The 20,780-nt window shown below is 45.5% G+C and overlaps 1 protein-coding gene across 16 annotated transcripts in view; it reads left to right on the top strand.

The window, feature by feature from the left end:
* TRERF1 (transcriptional regulating factor 1) overlaps nt 1–19,462 on the top strand; it is a 280,637-nt gene extending 261,175 nt beyond the window's left edge. For 13 of the 16 annotated variants that reach the window (XM_049716100.1, XM_049716101.1, XM_033424008.2 and 10 more), the window contains 4 exons: nt 1,886–1,999; nt 9,004–9,207; nt 11,898–12,145; nt 15,728–19,462. In XM_049716100.1, the coding sequence (XP_049572057.1) occupies nt 1,886–1,999; nt 9,004–9,207; nt 11,898–12,145; nt 15,728–16,052 (891 nt within the window). In that variant the 3' untranslated portion in view covers nt 16,053–19,462. The remainder of the gene's footprint in view (nt 1–1,885; nt 2,000–9,003; nt 9,208–11,897; nt 12,146–15,727) is intronic. The other 3 variants (XM_012532232.3, XM_004267601.4, XM_033424018.2) reach the window with 1 other exon arrangement.
* Nucleotides 19,463–20,780: the final 1,318 nt, after the last annotated feature.

The following is a 20,780-nucleotide window of genomic DNA, read 5'->3' as shown; positions in this document are numbered from 1 at the left end:
GGTATTTGTTATGGATGGCTTGGCCCTGGTGTTAGGGATGTGGGGGGAGGAGAACATAGATTATTTGGATGTGGCAGTGGGGGGGGAGGGGTATTCTTATCTTAATTAAAATGTGTAATTCATGCATTCTGTCAGAATAAATAGACCTGAGGCTTCTGGTTCACAATTTATATAAACTATTTCATGTGTATTTGACAGATCTGTAGTGTTTCTGACAGAATTGGGGGAGGGGGGATTGGAGAAGGGAGAATATGAGCCGTCCCCCTAGCAGAGTTTCTGGTGTTGGGCCCCTGATCATAAGGACAGTGTTAATAAAAATAATATGTTACAGGGACTTCCCTGGCGGTCCAGTGGTTAAGACTCCGAGCTTCCACTGCAGGGGGCACAGGTTCGATCCCTGGTCAGGGAACTAAGATCCCGAAAGCTGTGCGGTGCAGCCACATAATAATAATAACAACAACAATAACATGTTACATATATAGCATTTCACAGCAAAGTAGAGCTCTTTAACAAAGATGAAATAGCGCTTTATCCAGCACATAATAAACGTAATAGGCCTTAATTGGCTGAGAGATGGTTTAGGCCAAAAGTTACAATGATTCAAGAGTATTTCAGCAAAATGATGAATGATGGAGCCATACTGAGTTATTAAGATGCTCAGGTCCACAGAGAACAGGGTCCCAGGTGACAGCTGCCATTGGCTCTGGGCTGGGCCTCAGTGTTGTCCCGGGTTCATATCTCCTGTCCTTAATCCTGGGCCTTGACTGGATGAGAATCAGAGTAGGTGGACTTTTTCTCCAACTTGCTTCCGTCTTCAGATCTGAATTCGCACCCGACTTACTCTGCCCTGGAGGCCACTGGACTCTTTGCTGCCCTCTATCCCAGCAGCTCCCAGGCTCCCATCTCTCCTGGGTCACCTTCCCCCGGGACTGGTCTGTCCTCAGCCTCATTCCTTAAAGGCCCCGCACCTGATGGATTTATGTGTCGTGCTCACCAGGCAATGCAGGACTTAAAACAAGGGTTCTCTGGGACTCTATCCTCCCTCCCTGGGTGATTCTAATGTAGAAATTCATGATATCAGGTGGACATGAAGGGGCCACCTTTGAGGAGACCAGACTTCTGAAGGTACTCTTTTCATTCTCACTATGCAGGTGGCCATGTTCCTGCCCCCAAGGGGACAGCCAGCCTTTTTATCTACCTCCAGAAAACCCACATTATTGAACCCCACTTTGAGCTTAGAGCACTATGAACTAAACAAAGGAATGTTTTTCTCTTTAAAACACATTTATCTTTGCCCCTTTGGGGGAGAAGAGGGCAAGGCTTGTTTTCTGCAAACACTAAGCTCTTGTCGTCATAACTTGTCTTATATTCCTGTTCGATTACTAAGGAACATTTTTCATAAATAGATTTTGAATGTCAACAAGTTGGAGAGCCAAATACATTCAAGCATTTGAAAAAGGATTTGCTGCTTTATGGGTTAAAAAAGGGAACGAGCTCTCTATGGACGAATGTGAAAAAAATCTCCAAGCTTTCTTGCGAAAAAAAGTCAAGATGCAAAGCAGTACATAGAGTATGCTACCTTTTGTGAGGCAGAATGGTGGGGAGGAATATATTTTCCTGTTTGTTGGTATATATGTAAAGAAATTCTGGAATGACACCCAAGATATGAATAAGAGGGGCCAGCTGTGTTGCAGGGGTATGGGGGGAACAGATGGATGGATGGATGGATGGAGAACGGGTGTGGGGAGGAGATTTTTCACCATGTATATGTTTTTATTCAACTGCATAAACCTAATACCTATTACAAACTTAAACTTGCACAAAAGCTTGCTGCTTTGCACCCTGCCCACTGCTGGAGCTGATCTTGAGGTGCCTTTCCTGGCAGGTGAAGTCCAAGACGGTGGCTCAGTGTGTGGAGTACTACTACACGTGGAAAAAAATCATGAGGCTGGGGAGGAAACACCGGACACGGCTCTCGGAAATCATCGACGATTGTGTGGTGAGTGAAGCTGCCCGGGTGCTGTTTCTTCGGGCCCTGCTCCTGCCCCATGCCCAGGTCCCTAAGTGGCTGGCACTGGTGGGTGACAGGCCAGTTCCCAGGTGAGATTCAGGCCTTGATTTCCTGGGATAATTAGGCGGAGGGAAGGCAGTTTTGGGTTTGACCCGCAGCCCAGTGATCAGTTAAGGAGATGAGGGCTGGCTCGCGTTCCAGGGCAGGTAGGCACCGGGGGAGTTAAACCGTGGTGGTTCCAGCCTTGATGTGGGTGACTTATAAGAGGCACCCCGACATTCTGGGATAGCACTTCCTGATCCTTCCACAGTCACAGATGCTCCTTACCAGAGAACTAACATGCCTTAGAAAGACCTAAGTGCACTCGGAGTTTACACAGCTTCTGTGAAGCATGCCCAAGGAGCAACGTTGACCTCTAGATGGCGCCAGGAACTCTCAGTTATTGGGGAACTAGTTAGCAGTGTGTAGATTATTCTGATCCTCACATCACCATTTATCCTTGGTACTGATTTCCTTCATTAGCAGACAATCCAAAGTTGTCTGCGTATTAAGATGAAGAACCTACTAAAGACATCACTAGGGACTTCCCTGGTGGCACAGTGGTTAAGAATCCGCCTGCCAGTGCAGGGGACATGGGTTTGAGCCCTGGTCTGGGAAGACCCCATATGCTGCAGAGCAACTACGCCCATGCGCCACAACTACTGAGCCTGCGCTCTAGAGCCCCCGAGCCACAACTACTGAGCCCACGTGCCACAGCTACTGAAGCCCGCACACTTAGAGCCCATGCTCTGCAACAAGAGAAGCCACTGCAATGAGAAGCCCCCGCACTGCAACAAAGAGTAGCCCCCGCTCGCCGCAACTAGAGAAAGCCCGCGCAGCAACAAAGGCCCAACGCAGCCAAAAATAAATGTTGATTAATTTAAAAAAAAAAAAAAGGAAAGAAAGAAGTTTTAAAAAAAGACATCACTAGATCGAAATCTTCTCTGAATGCCTCTGTGTGGCTTTGGAAATTACTACCACTTTTGTCCTTGTGGTTAACTCTCTTCTCTGCATCCACAGCCAAAGGGAAATCTTCTCACATGTTGTGGAAAACACGTATGTGTGTGTAAAAATTACGTCTTACAACAGATTACTAAACTCTCGTCTGCAACCATCAGGGAATGTGTTTGGAATTCATAAACATCGTGAATATTTGTAATTATACTTTCATTCCCAATTGTGTCCCCCATGTAAGTGTTACTAGCACATATGTGGGTTAATCTCTTTCACAGACGTTTACATAGTGCTTCATACATTCCAGGCATTGTACTAGGAGGCACTTTACACATATTGACTTTTTTACTCCTTATACCAATTCTGTGAGGTAGGAAACTGAGGCACAGAGCCTAGGTAACTTAGCCATGGTCAAAAGGCTGGTGAGTGTGTTGTCTGAGCCTGATTCCCTGGTGTAACACTTAAGAGCAAGCAAATGCAAATCCTCTTAGAGAAGTGCAAAAACACTTGGACTCATTAATGCTTCAAAGCCTAAGTTCCTAACTAAGAATTGATCCTAGCTAAGAAATATATACACATATATAAATTTATATTTGGACCCAAATATAAAAAAAAAATAGACATCTGTAGAATAGAATGGTATTGCCATTCTTTTGATCAGAGATGGCAGTATTCTATATTCAGGGTTTCCTATGATGAGTTTTGTTTGACTGCCTTAAGTAGTGATATCTTATATCTGAATAGCCTTTTTCTCACCTGTGGCTAACGTTTAAAAAAGCAACGTGGCCTCTTCTGGTTCAATCAACTAAAAACAATTGAGTTCCCACTATGTCTGCAGTGCTGTGGGTGACCCGGGGCTGTAAACCGGCCTCTGCCCCCTGCCCCAGGAGCATATATTATAGGTGGGAAGATGTGGCATACACAAGGAGAAAGTTTACTGTGAACCCCAAGAGTCTTTAAAAGTAGTATGAGATGAGGTCCAGAAAGTCTTAGATATGGCCTTTGGGGACTCTCTCTCATCCAGCTCTACCAGTCCTCAGGCAGAAGGTTGAGGCCCAGCGAGGGGAAGGGGCTTGCCCAAGGTCACACAGGGCATTGCTTTCTGAATGAGCAGAATAGACAGTAAATGAGGAAGCGCAAAGAATACTGGCCTGGGAGACCTAGGACCTGGCCCCTACGCTTACTGACCACTAAAAGGGGGCCGATGGTTTAGATGATTTGGAAAGTCCCTTCCAATTCTGGAATGTTCTGGGATCTGTCAGAGTCATGGTTTGGAAGGGAGCAAAATCAGAGGATATGGTTTCCCAAATCAAGTTGATGTCTCTTCAACTTGGGTGTTACCAAGTGCCTAGGACAGTGCCTGACACGATATCAGCACTCAGTAAACGTTTGTTGAATGAATGAGTGAACGTTTTTCCCAGGTAGGAGTCGCTCTGGGTCATGGCAACAATCCCTCTATGAACTCCCTGGGAAGAGAGGGGGTGAACCAGGAGATTCTGAGTGGAGGAGAGCTACTAAGGAAGGTGTGACCACGTTAGGCACAGGTGCCATCTTGGACCAGCAGTGTCTTGCAGGTGGGTGGAAAGGCCCGAGCCAGCGTGTAGCCTCAGACTGAGGAGGAAAGGTTAAGACGTCACCCCAGGCACCACACCTCTTTGGGCTTATTTGCCAGGAGCCGGTATTAGGCTGGGTCAGGTGCAACCACACCTTGTGACCTGTGAGCTGAATGTGCAGAGATGACTCAGGCCCCCCCAAAAACAAGAAAATCTTGATTCAAGGCCACTGTGGTAGCTCACAACTCCCTTTAGGGCACTGTGAAGACACAGTCAACCTTCTGAGGATAGTTTGCCAAGTGGACATGAAAAACTGGGACCATGCAAGGACGGGGAAGGTGCAGGAGGCACAGTCCTAGGAGGGGGTCCTGCTCTTGTCCTCTGGGCCTGCCTGGGACACTTGGTAGCTCTCCTCAATATTTTATTAAAGGGAGTATATTCCCCCCATATGGAGCACAGTCGGGTAGCTCAGGGACTTTTCAAGGGAGACGGGGGGGAAGAAAGGAGGGTGAGGAGTGACTGCTCTTTAGGGGCCAGGAGGTCAGCATAGCACAAGCTCATCCAGCAGGTGACCTGACTTCTGGCCTGAGACCGTCACAGGCCCTTCCACCCTTGCAGGCCGAAGAGGAGGCCAAGGTGGGCTCTGCTGAGGAGGCGAGAGGGAAGTGCTGGCCATAGCTTCCTGTTCCCTGCCCAGGCTCCTGCTTCCACTCAAGGCGAACCTGTGGGTCTGGCTGTGAGCAAAATTCAGCACAGTTCAAGAAACCAGCGGAGGGCTTCCCTGGTGGTGCAGTGGTTGAGAGTCCGCCTGCCAATGCGGGGAACACGGGTCTGTGCCCCGGTCTGGGAAGATCCCATGTGCCGCGGAGTGGCTGGGCCCGTGAGCCATGGCCGCTGAGCCTGCGCATCCGGAGCCTGTGCTCCGCAACAGGAGAGGCCACAACAGTGAGAGGCCCGCGTACCGCAAAAAAAAAAAAGAAAGAAAGAAAAAGAAACCAGCTGAGGCAGTTACCTGACTTTGGAAGACAGCGGTCAAGGCTCCGAGGGCACAGCTCCCCCATGGTCCCAGGCCTGAATTGCCTGCAGTGCGATCCACTGACAAGGGGCCTGGGGAACATCCTCCTTCCCTCTGACACGGAAAGGCGGCTGGTTCTCAATGGTTTTGAGAGGTTTAGCTCTGTGTTTGAGCTGAAAACCTAAGCCGTGTCCAGATGGACAGATGTGCATCTGTGGACCTGTGCAGGCAGGCAAGGAGCTAAGGCTGAGGCTTTAGAAGCAGACGGTGCAGGGTTTAAATCTCGATTCAATTTCTTTACCAGCTATGTGCTCTGGGGAAAATTCGTTCTCTGGCCAATTTCTCATTTGTTTAAAAAATAAAAATTTGTAGGGAATTCCCTGGTGGTCCAGTGGTTAGGACTCCATGCTTTCACTGCTGAGGTTCTGAGGGCCCAGGTTCAATCCCTGGCCAGGGAACTAAGAGCCAGCAAGCTGCATGGTGTGGCCTAAATAAATAAATTTTTTTTAATGAAAAAAAAATATTGTGCAGGATTTTTGTGAAAACTAGCAGTGTGTGTGTGTGTGTGTAGTCCCTGATTCACAGCAGGCCTTCAGTATGTTGTCATCACCATCATCATTCATCAGTGACTGTAACACTCAAATTTGTGTCGTTGAAGAAATTTGGGTTGTTGAGCATTTGTGTTTTAACTTATAAATTTCTCATAATACAAATGCCATTTGCAGGCCTGAGAAATAAAAATCTCCTCAAGAAACTCTTACTTGGACCCAGGGTTTTGAGCACTTTGTGTAATACATAACCATCTCCCTGCTCTGTACTTGCCCACTTTTCTGCCAATTTTGGAATAATACCAAATGTTTCCTTTCATGATGCATCACGAAATGGCCAACTTGTTGATACAGAGTTCTACACGTTAGGGTTTTGTCCTCTGTCTTTGCATCTCTCGTCACATCGGTGAGCACTTTCACTTGATGATAAATCATTTTGTGAACATGCGTAGATTGCTGTTCGAAGTAAACCTGTCTACGTTCATGAGACATATATAATCACAGGACAGTATAATTTGATCTGTAATTTAATGGCTCTATGGAACTTTTAAGAGCTGTCAAACAATAGCATGGTGAGAAAATTGTATACATTTGTATAACAACTTGAAAATTGTATAACAGCTGCTGTGGAATAAGTGCCATTGCCATTGAAAGTTACATGTAATTTACTTTAAATGGTGAGCTGTGGGCCTCCGTCCGCTTAATATCCTGGTACCTGAGACCAGAGTTCCAGTTCTGTAAAGGAATGGAGCGAACCCGTGGAGTTAGACGTAACATGATTTTACCTGAAATTCTCTGAGGTTGGAAGGTGGTTGATTCATATGAGAATAAGGCCATTTAAGTGATATCCACCTGTATATTCTATACTAGTAAGAGATCTGTAAGCTTATATCATAAATCACTCTGTAAAATGTATTAAGCCTACATCTGTATTCGTTGAAGTCTTTCAGCAAATGTAATCATTACTGATTAATCCTAATTTACCCACTGGAAACTGGGACCATTTCTTAAGTATACCCTGTTAATACATGGTCTCAAATATGCATATATACCATATTAAATAAGGATAATACTGAAACAGTGAGCAGTGTGCTAAATGCCCGTATTTACTGGGATTATCTTTCTCTCCCATCCCCAATCCAAACTGGAGAGAGAAAGCTGGTGGTTTCTGGATCCCAGGGTACTGCTACTCTCAGAAATCTTTGTTCTTGGAAATTCTGGCTTCCAGGTTCTAAGAATTGTAGGCTTACCCAGAGTTACATTACTGTCTGGGGTAAACCAAACTGCAGACCATGTGCATGTTTTGTTTTGTTTTGTTTTTTTTTTGGCTGCATAGGATCTTCGTTGCTGCGCGGGCTTTCTCTAGTTGCGGCGAGCAGGGGCCACCCCTCGCCATGGTGCACGGGCCCCTTATGGCGGTGGCCTCTCTCGTTGCGGACCATGGGCTCTAGGCGTGCGGGTTTCAGTAGTTGTGGCACACAGACTCTAGTTGTGGCTCGTGGGCTCTAGAACCCAGGCTCAGTAGTTGTGACGCACAGGCTTTGCCACTCCGCAGCATGTGGAATCTTCCCAGACCAGGGATCGAACCCGTGCCCCCTGCATTGGCAGGCAGACTCTTAACCACTGTGCCACCAGGGAAGTCCCCCGGCCCACATGCTTTAAGCAGTGGGTATGCAGAGAGCCCAGTAGAGACAGATGACCCATCAGGGTGGAAGGCAGCGGGACATCCCTTTTGTTTCTTCATTTGTAAACTAGGAGGACTGTTTACAGCCTATTCAGTGACACAGCAAACACACTTTGTACACCGCGAAGTGCTGTAAAATAGACGCTAAAATGAGGTTGACGTAACACGGAATTCCCATCCCTGGTACTCAGTCCTTCTAGGCCCGGAGGAGCAAGCATCCCTTACACACACACCCTCCCCCCACCCCACCCCCGTGAGGACTGAGATTGCAGAGTAAGGTAGTTAGTTCACTAAAAGGGCCTCCTAGATCCCTGGCCCCCATCCCCACCCAGCCCAGGTACCTCCTCCAGGCTATTCCATTAACTGTCTTGTTAACCTTGACGAAGGTCAGGACCTTCTGCTTAATTCTGCACCTTGTTGCTGTTCTGAAGCAGAGGGAGGGGACACAGTCACAAAGAGGATAATTATTCATAGAAATATTTTTCTTATTCTTTTTTATAGAGGGCCCATGATCAGAGACCATTATCAGAGACCAAAATATATATATATATATAGCACATGATAAATAAAAGGGAATATCCCCTTCCATTTCTGCTCCTTTTCAGAGTCACTGTGGTTCAGTCTCTGATCCTGTTTTCTGACAAGAACAGAGAAGAAGTGCATCAGAATGCCATGGGTCATGTGCCTTCCACAGGTCAAATCAATATCTCGGGCATCTTGCAAGGAAGTGTGTTAGAAGACCTTTAAAAACAAATCCTGATAGGTCTTTAGTCTCTGTCCAGAGGGGCTCCACAGTGTCATTACTGCTTGAAAACCCTCCTCACTGCTCTGGGGAGGCAGAGCTGCTGCAAGTGGGGTATCCTGCCTGTGTTTTAGTCAGTGGGACTAAAGGGGGAGAAACTCTACATACAGAAATCTGTATATCCTCTGCCTTAGGATATGTTTTTATAAGTGATAAGGGAACCCAAAGTGGGCTGGGGGGACTTTCTTGCCCTCAGAATTCCAAGTGTCCAATGACCAACCTTGTAGAAACCGTATCGCTCCCCAGAGGCCTCTGCCAGCCCTTCCTTATGCACAAAGAAGCCGATGCAGCCCCAGCGTCCAGCCCTTCTCTCCTCTCCTAGCTCCTGGGTTCTGTTCATCACTAAACATGCCATTTGGGGATTTTCCCCCTTTTGCTTTTATTGCCGTAACACCAGACGAGTGAAGAAGATGAAGAGGTACAGGAGGAGGAGGAAGACCCAGAAGAAGACAGGAAATCCATGAGAGAAGAGGAGAGTGAATTGCCCAAGTCTCCAGAGCCACCACCAGGCCCGGTCCTGGCTTCCGCAGAGGGGCCGCCCCTGCAAGCCCTGGGCCAGCCCTCAGGCTCCTTCATCTGTGAAATGCCCAACTGTGGAGCTGTAAGTGTCTCTGCGCCCTCCAGGGATCTGGGACTCCTGAGAGCCGTACATACAGCTGTGCCCGGCTTTAAGAGATGATGCACTTTGCAAAAGGTGTACTTTCAGCAGTGAAAGTTTGGCAGAGGGAAGTCCATGTGGCCATGCTTTTCTTTCTTTCATCCATTTACTTATTCATTCAGCCCGTAGATATTTCTGGAGTGTGTGTTCTCTGTTGAGCACTGTGCATGTGCTTGGAGGACACAGGTCCGTCCCTGCCCTCAGGGAAAATGTGATTCAGGCTCTACAATGGACCTTGACCTCCAGAACTTACACTCCTCGTTACTTGGTGCCCCCCTACTCCTCCTGGGCTGTGTCACACAGGTCATGTCCTGGAGACATGCATTTAAATGCAGTGGGAGAGCCCACAGAGAAGGAGTGTCTTTTTATGGCATAATTACAAAGATTTAGCTAAAGTTTATCTTTGTACTTTTGGGGGGAAGCAAACAAGATTTACTAAGCAAATTATTCATGTAAACAGGCTAAAAAGGTGTCTGTGTAATTACCTAACCTAGTACTTTTCAAGTACATTAGAAGCATCATTTAGCTAAAATAAAACCAGTTCACCATTTGATCACTAAAGGATGGCCTTACAGAATCTGTACTGGCCTGATCTAAGGCTCCCTGTGTATTTTAATGGATATGTTTTTTTAATTGCTAACTTTGGACTCTCAGTCCCCCGGGTACCCCACTCATCTGAATTGTTGAGCTTTTCCCAAATCAAGTTTCTAAAAGCTGGGCACACCTGTGCAGGCAAGCTCTAGAGGTATTATGCAAAAACTTAGAATGTTGCTCCTTTCATATGAAGCCCTGTTTTCCCCAAGTTAGTGCTTATCCTTGCTTGTGTGTTACACAGGATAATACTGTTTTCCAGAGTGCATTGAACGCTGCTTATTGAGTCTGTCACTTAGATGAAGGAAGCAACAGTCTTTAAAATAGTTAGATCCTAAAGCAGAAATTCACTTGACTTACATTTAAGAAAAAATGAAAAACTCCTTTTAAATGATACATACATTTTGCATTAGCTCTGAAGAGAACCTAAGAAATTGCTAGCTTGTTTCTATCTTTGATGTTTAATGAGCTGGACGCTTCACTCCATCATTGCCGTATTGTATACAGCACTCCCTTTAGGGGATGATTAAGATGTGACTTTTTATTTATGTTTTACACATCTTTATTGGAGTAGAATTGCTTTACAATGATGTGCTAGTTTCTGCTTTATAACAAAGTGAATCAGCTATACGTATACATATATCCCCATATCTCCTCCCTCTTGCATCTCCCTCCCACCCTCCCTATCCCACCCCTCTAGGTGGTCACAAAGCACCGAGCTGATCTCCCTGTGTTATGTGGCTGCTTCCCACTAGCTATGAGATGTGACTTTAAATGACAGTGTCCTTGGTGAATTTGTTTAGAAATTGGATGCTTCCTCAATTCATAGTTTGGGTGTACAGTAAATTCTTTCCTGAGCGGGAAATCATCTTTTACTTTACCCAATCAAAAATGCTCAGCAAGGTGAATATTTTTTCGTGACTTTAAAAAACAACAGGGAAAAACCATGTTAGTTTTATTCGGTGCCTAACCATGGAGGTTTCGGTTGCTAAATCAGCGAAAGATTTTTTTTTTTCCCTGCAAGACTATAAACAGAACTCATGAACTTAACACAGAGTGACCATCTGTGTCTGGACAGTTCAGTGGGTACTCCCACTAGCTGATGCACTTAGCAATCTGGAAGTCAGAGCTCTTGGAATTCAGGGGTGTGGATTACATCCCTTTACAGCAGTGGATCTCTGCCGGGAATGATTTTGTTCCCCATGAACATTTGGCAACGTCCGGAGACATTTTTATCACATCTAGGGAGGTGCTCCTGGCATCTGGTGGGTAGAGAGGCCAGGGTTGCTGCTGAAGATCCTGTGATGCCCAGGACAGCCCCACAGCAAGGAATCATCCAGTCCCAAATGTCAGTAATACTGAGGTTGGGAAACCGTGCCTTATGGCAGCCTTCAAAAGACCAGGTCCTTCCCCTTTTTTTCATCCTGCAGTACAATGTCGGGGTCGGAAACGTTGCTTCAACACTGGGCTACTGACTGGGGCTTAGAAATAACATATAGAATATATCAGAGCAGCTAGTCAGTGTCTTCCAAGCTGTGTCTCTTGGGGTTCGAGGGCTTCCTAGGGGGGAGATAGAGCTGAGCAAATAGATTCAATTTGGGGGGGCTGTCTATTTCAGCCAGAGTACCTCTGCTTTGAGCTTTTGAATAAGACCTGATTTTTTTTAAGTAAAGAAAGGAAAGGAAAGGAAAAAAGAAAGAAAAGAAAAAAGAGGTGGAAGGTAGCTTCTGGCTGTTAAAAAGTTTGAAAGCTTGTCCAAACCCTCTCATTTTACAGATGGAAAAAATAAGGTGTTCAGAGGGGAAATGGCCCAATGGCCTCCCTGTGAGATGGAGGCAGTGGATTGAGCCCTAGTCTTTGGTTATAACAGTGATGGGTTTCTTACTGGCACAGCACTTGTGGTTGTGGTATTCGATCTCTACTTTCTGTGGCATTTGCCCAGAGTTTGCTTATGTAAAACCCCTAGGCCTTGTCATTAGACACTGTTTCGAGTATCACATGTTCTACCAATGAGTAACTAATAACCCTAATTTCCTTTTCAGGACTGTAGATGTCATGTCACTCCCTTTCTTCCCCAGGTGTTCAGCTCCCGACAGGCACTGAATGGCCATGCCCGCATCCACGGTGGCACCAACCAGGTGACCAAAGCTCGGGGTGCTGTTCCCTCTGGAAAGCAGAAGCCTGGCAGTGCCCAGAGCGGGTACTGCTCAGTGAAGAGCTCACCCTCTCACAGCACCACCAGCGGCGAGACAGACCCCACCACCATCTTCCCCTGCAAGGAGTGTGGCAAGTAGGTAGAACTGGGCCAGGGACTGAATCTAAGTGTGTGATGAATAATGCCTCTGTAGGGGCTGGGCCAAGGTGGTCTGAGGTGTCTCCAGGTAGAAAAAGAACCCAGACTCTCCAGTTTTTCCTCATTTCATCCTTGGGGTCTACATGGTGCCTCATGGTGAGTGGACCTTGTCTCTGACTCAGAATACTGTCATTCTGATGTCCTAAAGCCTAATAAGGATGGACATCATCAGAGAGCAAATCTCTAGTGACAAAACTTCACTCTTTTCCAGAAATGATGGATGGAACTCTGATTCCCACCTCTTCCCTTCACACCCAAACCATATTCACTAGTACTGACTGCTCTCTTTGCGTCCCTGCCGAGTGATTTGAGAATGGCTCTAAAACATCTAATCAGGAACTCTCTGTGGCAGAGATGGCTTTCCTACCAATACTGCTCATTCCTGCACCCAGGGCAGACATCACTAATCAATTGCTATACTTTTTGCTACCACATTAAGATAAGACTCAAATCCTTTCAAATCCTTTAAATCCTAATGCTTCAAGCTGGCACAACCAATTGATCAGAGTTGACTCATGAGGTAAAGTCTATTTGTCATCTCTGCAGTTTTAAGTGTAATTTAAAACAATGAAAAGGGGAAACTGAGAGTAGGTGGTAATAACAGCATTAAATAACGTTTACTAAGCACTTAATTTTGTTACATACTTCATGTAGATGAGATCATTTAATCCCCACAGAGAAACTCCATGTGGCGCAGATACTGTTTTATCCTTGTTTTTACAAATAAGGACTGAACATTAGGTAAATTTACTTGCCCCAGGTCATACCCCCAGTAAAAGCAGAACTGAGATTTGAACCCCTATGTGTTCAAGTACAGAGCCTGGGCTTCTGACCACTGTTCCAGCCTAGTGGTTTGCTTTGTTTGCTTATTTATTTATCACTGATGGTGAGATGCACACAGTTCCCTCCCACAGCATCTAGTATAGAATTCCAGTTTACTTCTCAGTGAGTCTGCCTCCAAGAAGGGTTGTCATAAGTGACTTCTTTTAGGAGCCTTGCCGAGTTTCTCTTCCTGTAACCTCCAGTGTCTCAAACGTGCAGTGTTACCTGGAGAGATGCCCACGAGGTAGCTGCTGAAACTCTACCAAGGGAACATCCCTAGTTGTATGAATGAGGCCAACTGGGACCTCTGTTTATAATATTCATCCTCATGGAATATTTCAGGTGTATTTCAGGCATCTTAATAATTCTGTTATTTATCAGTTACTCAGTATTTGCCTGGCACTGTTTTAAAGGATGTTTACGTGTATTGATTAATTTAATCTTAAGCCCAATGAGGTAGGTGCTCTTAGCCGTAGGTCAGTGGCACCTGCCAAAGTGAGTTGGAACTAGCAGCTCTCTTCCTGCAGAGATGGGGAGAGAGACTTAGGCGTGGGTCCCCTCCTCTGGGCTCTAATGTCCTTCAGAGCCAGGACATGATATCATCTTCATGTCAGCAAGGAATAAATGAGCCCCTGGATTGATCATCGGGCTTACTTACTTGAAATAGGGAAACCTCCTCAGTAGACTCCCCCCTACTTGCCCTGGGGTGGGAGAGGCAGGGAAGGAGGGTCTCAACCAGTTTTTTCCCAGAGGAACCAGCATCTTTCCTCCACTCACTCCCCTCCAACAGGCGACAACTCCTTATTCCACTAGGTGGCGACAAAGGACATTTTAACAACCAGAAATAAGTATTTCAAGCTCTGGTTGTCTTTCAGTGACGTCCATAAAATGTTTTTCTTGTCTTGTTTTTATGTTGCTTGGGACCTTTTTCTACCATAACTCCAGTTAAGATTTTTATGGCAGAAATATTTTGTATGGTTTTCCAGATGAGGAATAACATCAGGCACATGTTTGCAGAATCCTTTTTTTAGCTGCTGAAATTATGTTCATTACGTTAGACAGTTTTCAGTATGTCCAGTGGTGATTCAGCAACTCTGTTCTAAGACAGGGGTCTTAGAAATCAGGGGGGTTTTTTCCCTTTATGAGCTCAGGAATAAATATTTATGCCACCCTCCCTCTCTAAAAACAGGCCGTCTCACATCTGGACAAACTTGCTCTGAAAAAGGTCCAGATAGAAATATTTTAGGCTGGGTTTCCCTGGCGGCACAGTGGTTAAGAATCTGCCTGCCAGTGCAGGGGACACAGGTTCGATCCCTGGTCTGGGAAGATCCCACATGCGTAGAGCAACTAAGCCCGTGCGCCACAACTACTGAGCCTGCACTCTAGAGCCCGCCAGCCACAACAAGAGAAGCCATTGCAGTGAGAAGCCTGCTCACCGCATCGAAGAGTAGCCCCTGCTCGCCACAACTAGAGAAAGCCCACGTGCAGCAACGAAGGCCCAACGCAGCCAAAACAACAACAACAAAAAAAAAAACATAATTCTCAACTTTAAAAAAAAAGAAATACTTTAGGCTTTGCAGGTCATTCTATCTCTGTCACAACTACTCAGATGTGCCATGTTAGTGCAAAAGCAGCCATGGACGATACATAAACAAATAAACGTGGCTGCGTTCTGGTAAAACTTTATTTACAAAAGCAGGCAGTGGGCAGGATTTGGCCCACTGACCATAGTTGGCAGACCCCTTTTCCCAGGATTTCTCAGCCTTGGCACTGATATTTTGGGTCTGATGATTCCTTATTTGGGGAAGAGGGCCTGCCCTCTGTATTGTAGGGTATTCAGCAACATCCCTGGCATCTACCCACTCGTTGCCAGAAGTACCACTACCACCACCCAGCTGTGACCATCAAAAATGTCTCCAGACGTTGCCAGATATTCCCTGTGGAGGCAGAATCCCCCCTAGCTGAGAACCACTATTTCATTCTAAAGCAAGCAGGAGGGAACTATGATATATGATGGCCAAAATGAGACGGGATCTTGGGCGAAGAGGAATGGTCAGTGCAGCTCAGAAGTCCAGTACAATGAAGACAGAAGAGGGGCTGTTGGATTTGGCCACACGGTCACTAGCGAACTCAAGCACTTGGACTGAAGTGGAGGAGATGACAGTCCAGTTGGAGAGTGTGGAGGAAAGAGGCACTGTACGTGTGTGCAGGCAGACCCTCTAGAATTTTGACGGGAATGACAGGGACAGGAGGCCAGAGGCAAAGGATGGGTTGTTTTATGGTGGGAACCAACAGAGCTTGGCAGCATGGTTTGGGGATTCTCAGGTTGGTCGAGAGGGCTTGGTCAGTGTTGGAGAGAGAAACGGGGAAGATAAGGAGGAAAGAAACGCTTGTGCCCCAGGCCATAGATGGACAGGAAAGCTTTGAGGATTCATCCTCCGTTGTCACAGAGAGAAAGCCCAACACACCGTAAATGTGTTCCTGTCCCTATCCCCTTTCCTTGGAACGCTTGGAGAGAAGAGAGGTCACAGGTCACCAGGGGAGGAGGTCTTGGGAGCTAAGGAGATGGGAACTCTGTCAGAGCCACCCCACACCAGACAGCAGACCATGCACCTGCTGTTGCCTATAGGATCCCTTGGATTTCCAAGAACTCAGATCTTCTAAATTTCACATGCTTCTTTTTCTTCATTTTTATAGAGTCTTCTTCAAGATCAAAAGCCGAAATGCACACATGAAAACTCACAGGCAGCAGGAGGAACAGCAGAGGCAGAAAGCCCAGAAGGCGGCTTTTGCGGCCGAAATGGCAGCCACGATTGAGAGGACTACGGGGCCGGTGGGGCCGCCGGGGCTGCTGCCCCTGGACCAGCTGAGTCTGATCAAACCCATCAAGGACGTGGACATCCTCGACGACGACGTCGTCCAGCAGTTAGGAGGCGTCATGGAAGAGGCCGAGGTCGTGGACACCGGTCTCCTCTTGGATGATCAAGATTCAGTTTTGCTTCAGGGTGACACAGAACTCTAAAGCCCTGTGTGTCGCTTGGAGACGGCGAAAACCCACGGTCTCCATCCTCATTCATCAGGAAAGCTGAACTGCCTGCTTGTTTTGTAACCATTTTAAACTACCTGTTTAAAAAGTGGTCGTTTTTTTCAGGTTTAGAAAAAAATCGGGGTTTTTTCCTTTTATTTAAAAACAATTGTTTTGTGGGAGGTTGGGGGGGGAATAAATAATTGGCACAATCCTACTTTAAGATGTGTTTCATCTGGGCTACATTCCCATGAACTCATTCCTGGTTGGGAATGAACCTGACGTTCATGTTCTTTTGCTTTCAGATGCCAACCATCCTGGTAGCCTTTTATCCCAAAGCTTGCATGAGTGAGCGAGTGAGAGAGTCTGTGTGTGCGTGTGTGTGTGTGTGTGTGTGTGTGTGTGTGTGTAAAGCAGGCTACTTTCTTTGTGCTGGGGTCTTGGGCCATCCTTTCCCACCAAGAGTCATTTTTATGCTGACCTCATTCCGCAGTTTGCAGTGAACTTGGCGTCTTTGCCGGGAGACCATACTAGGAAGTAGCTTTCCAGTGAGCAAAGGCCGCCCTGTGTTCCACAGCTTTCTTCTAGCACACACGTCATTTGAAGAGTTGACCAAACGTGAAAGTCATTTTTCTTCCTGCCCTGCCTGTCACTCGGCCTGTTTCTGAAAACTGAGTGCTGTGTCATTTCAGGCTTTTCCTCCCTGGCCGTGATTTACTATGAAGGTGATTCCTGGAGCAAGTGCGTCCTCTTCCCAGTTCCGTGAAGACCGGTTGACTCCAATTCATGGGTTAGCAGGATCCCTTGGATTTCCAAGAACTCAGATCTTCTAAATTTCACATGCTTCTTTTTGAGTTGGCCTGAGCCGACTAGAAATCCGTCTGGAGGAAAATAACCGCAACTATTAAGTTGCCAGGGCTGTTTTCAGGGAGGATGGTGGAAGAGCACAGATTAAAGTCCCTGGAATGCCAAGAGGCCCAAAAACTAGATCAGAAGAGCTGATTCTTTTTTGCCACACTGTTAATGGTCAGTGGAGTTCTGAAATTACGCTGTGCCACTTGGAAGTACTGTGAAACCTCATTCACTAGGATTCTGCTGTCATTCGCCTGTGCTGGCCCGAAGTTTACCTTGACGCTAACTGAGGAAAAGGGTTGTCTAACAAATCTGATGGCAAATACAAGGGAAATGGCATTAAAGGCCAACAAAAATGGTTTCAGATACCACTTCAGCTACAGTGTTTACATTCAAACATGAATGAATTCATTAAAGTCATTTACCAAAGCCCTTCTAGAATTCTCCACGCTACATACCCCTGCTATGTCTCCTCCTGTCCCTGCCGGCAGGGTTGCTGTTTGTACTTGAAGGTAATAAACCTGTAATCCTTCAAAAATGGCATCGAGCTCAGGCTTTTGAGCTGAGTCAGACTCCTCCATGGCCTCCATCAGGGCAAATGAGTGCGCGCGCCTTCAGGCTGGGATGCGGCCCCAGCACAGAGCTGACGCTTCTGACGCCCCAGCTCCTGCAGGTGTGGCAGTCCTACCAGGGCACTTTGCTGGCACAGTAATAGTTTGATGTTAAAGAGGATGTCAGCGGAAGCATGAGGATAGGACTGGAGCATCTTTAAGTTGTCTCAGCAAAAGCTTCTAGCACACACTGAAGACCCCCAGCAGCCCCACGCAGGCAGTGTCCTCTGAATCTCAGGAAAGCCATGGACAGAAGATAATACAAAGGTTCTTTTCATTGCCACCATTCGGTTTTCAGAAAAAGAGGTCTTGAAGATTTCCTTTATCTTTTTTTAGGGGGAAAAGAAAGTCTTTCATTTGCTGCCATTTCTGACAAATTATTCTATGTTCTGAGTTCAGAACTGCCTGGGGAGGGCATCAGCTTTGTGGCAGAGCTATTCCAGAACCATTCCAACTGTAATATCGGCTGATCCCATCTGTCCCAGTGACTACTTCCCTCCACTTGTGGGTGTCTGAGAGGGATTCTGGAATGGTTCTGCTATTGGGTCTATGAAAGCTTATCTAGCAAAGGAGCAAACACCCGGAAAAATGTTTATAAAGCAAATGTACTCATTCTGTTTGGAGACTTGCCCGGCTGTTCCAGTTTAAAACATTAAACTGAGTTGCCAAGGCAAAAATATAATGCACAATTTAATTTTGATTTTCCATGCAGTATAGCATTTGGATTTTTGACTTGAAATAACCAAAGAACTCCTCCTTGATGAGACAGTTCACTTTCCTGAATTAGTATTTTTCTTCACAATATCAACTTAAAGAATTGACTTCATAGTAAAATATTGCACTTATTTTTTTCCTGAAGTGATTCTGCCTGCATGTATGTGTTGTGTTTTAGCTCCTCAGCGCCCCATCTCTCCCCACCCTAAAGAAATTTTCTTCCCAATGGTTTGTCTTCAACACAGTTACTGTTTACTATCAGATAGTTTTTCATTAGTGAATTTAGACCTCTTTGAGAAAGCTTGTATATAAAAAGTTAAAAGATATATTTTATGGAAAAACCCATCTTATTTTCAAATATATTTAACTGCTGTTCTATTTTATTAGAGGAAGGTTGTAAATATTTTCTAGGAGTTCTATTGTAAAGAAAAGTATTTTTGAAAAAAATTAATGTAATAAAAAGGAAAACATTTTTAAATAGTGGTTGTGATTGCTTCCTGTTCTGGCTTCATTGTGTTCTATTCGTAGGAAATGACTTGCATGCCTTCCCATTTTAGGATGTAATTTATTCTGGTTTGCACTATTTTAAGTTGACATCATAATATCTAATGTGCTTCACTGTATTTTCCCCAGAATGCAGGTCCCTTGGTCCATATCAAAAGCACTATGTATAGCATATTCATACTTTTTTCTTTTGTAACGTGTGTATTTTTAATAAGGATTTTATGTAACATTTTGGCAAAAAGAGGACAGTATTTTCTAGTGAATTTTATAATACATTTTGCTAAAAGTGTTTCTTCCTAGGTCAGTTTTTGTTAAGGTGAACCAAAAGTCTTATTTTCCCAGGGGTTTAAAAAAAAAGTTTGAAGCTTGAAAGCAAAGTTATATTTAAACATCATATGTAACAAATAAATAAAGATGTTTTATAGACTTGTCCTCAAAAGGTTCATTCCTTAAAAACAAAAACAACTGGGGCATTCTAGATTGGTTTTCCCCGAGCGATGAGCATTTTATTTTAATTGCCACAATACTTTTTTTCAGAAGCAAGCCAGGAGAATTTTACTTAAAAGGTTCCGGTCATTAACCTCAGAAATTTATTACAGTTCTTACAGATAGGCATTCATCAAACAGAGATGTAACCAAGTAGACACTGTTATATTTATTTGTGAAAACCTGATTCAATATTGCATCAGCTGCTCTGAAAATAAAATGTTATCTTTTTGAGTTTCATTTGGCTTAAACATTCCTTCTTTCTAGCTGCTGAAATGACTTCTCAATGCTAATTTACCGTTAGTTTGTTTCTGGAGACCGGTTTAGAGGGCTGCTGATTAGATTTTTTATATATTTATTTATTTATTTTTGGCTGCATTGGGTCTTCATTGCTGTGCACGGGCTTTCTCTAGTTGTGGCGAGGAGGGGGCTACTCTTCGTTGCATTGCACGGGCTTCTCATTGCGGCGGCTTCTCTTGTTGCAGAGCACAGGCTCTAGGTGCACGGGCTTCAGTAGTTGTGGCACGAGGGCTTCAGTAGTTGTGGCACACAGGCTCTAGAGCTCAGGCTCAGTAGTTGTGGCACACAGGCTTAGTTGCCCTGTGGCATGTGGGATCTTCCCCGTCCAGGGCTCGAACCTGTGTTCCCTGAATTGGCAGGCAGATTCTTAACCAGTGCGCCACCAGGGAAGCCCATGCTGATCAGATTTAATGCTCATATAAATGCCCTCACCTCTACCCTGGAGGCCAAGATGAATATTTCTGCTTCTCAAGCTGTGGATGAGCCACTTGAAGGGTTGATGGCCTCTAACCCGTACTACTCACAATGCAGTTTGAGGGAGCTCAGTATTACACACAGGTTATCTCACAGGGAACCACCAACAAAATCCAGTCCACGCTGGATTTTTTTGTTTGTTTTTTTGTTTTGCGGTACGCAGCCTCTCACTGTTGTGGCCTCTCCCGTTGCGGAGCGCAGGCTCAGTGGCCATGGCTCACGGGCCCAGCCGCTCCGTGGCATGTGGGATCTTCCCGGACCGGGGCACGAACCCGTGTCCCCTGCATCGGCAGGCGGACTCTCAACCACTGCGCCACCAGGGAAGCCCCACCCTGGTTTATAGGCATTGCTAATCTGGATTTCCAAATTCTACAAAGTGTGTTTACTTTTTAATGGTCAACAGCAAAGTTCAGGAGAAATCTGAAATTCTGGATTTCATACAGAATTTGATTTAAGTAGGGCATACCTGTTCAAGACCTTGATCTTCTTCGTTCTTTTGGGGTTTTATACTTTTAATTTGGGCAGTGTTAGTCATGTGCCAAAGAAAATAGCTCTTCCTTTACAAACACTACATTTAGCCAGTGTTGGAAATTTAAATTCTGCTTCCAGGGCCTCAGGTGTCCAATCTGAAGACTTTTTTCCTACTGTCTTAGTCTCATTCATTACTCACGTACCAGGCACTATTCCACGCTGTATTATACACAGGGCAGTTGAGTAGCTAAAGATGACTGTGACATCATTCCTGCCTGCCTGCCAAGGAATTTAATACTTAGAAAAAACATAT

Source organism: Orcinus orca, chromosome 10 (assembly GCF_937001465.1).
Source record: "Orcinus orca chromosome 10, mOrcOrc1.1, whole genome shotgun sequence".
Classification (NCBI taxonomy): Eukaryota; Metazoa; Chordata; class Mammalia; order Artiodactyla; family Delphinidae; genus Orcinus; species Orcinus orca.
The sequence above is the reverse complement of the archived record's forward strand: the minus strand, read 5'-3'. Positions and strand labels throughout refer to the sequence as shown.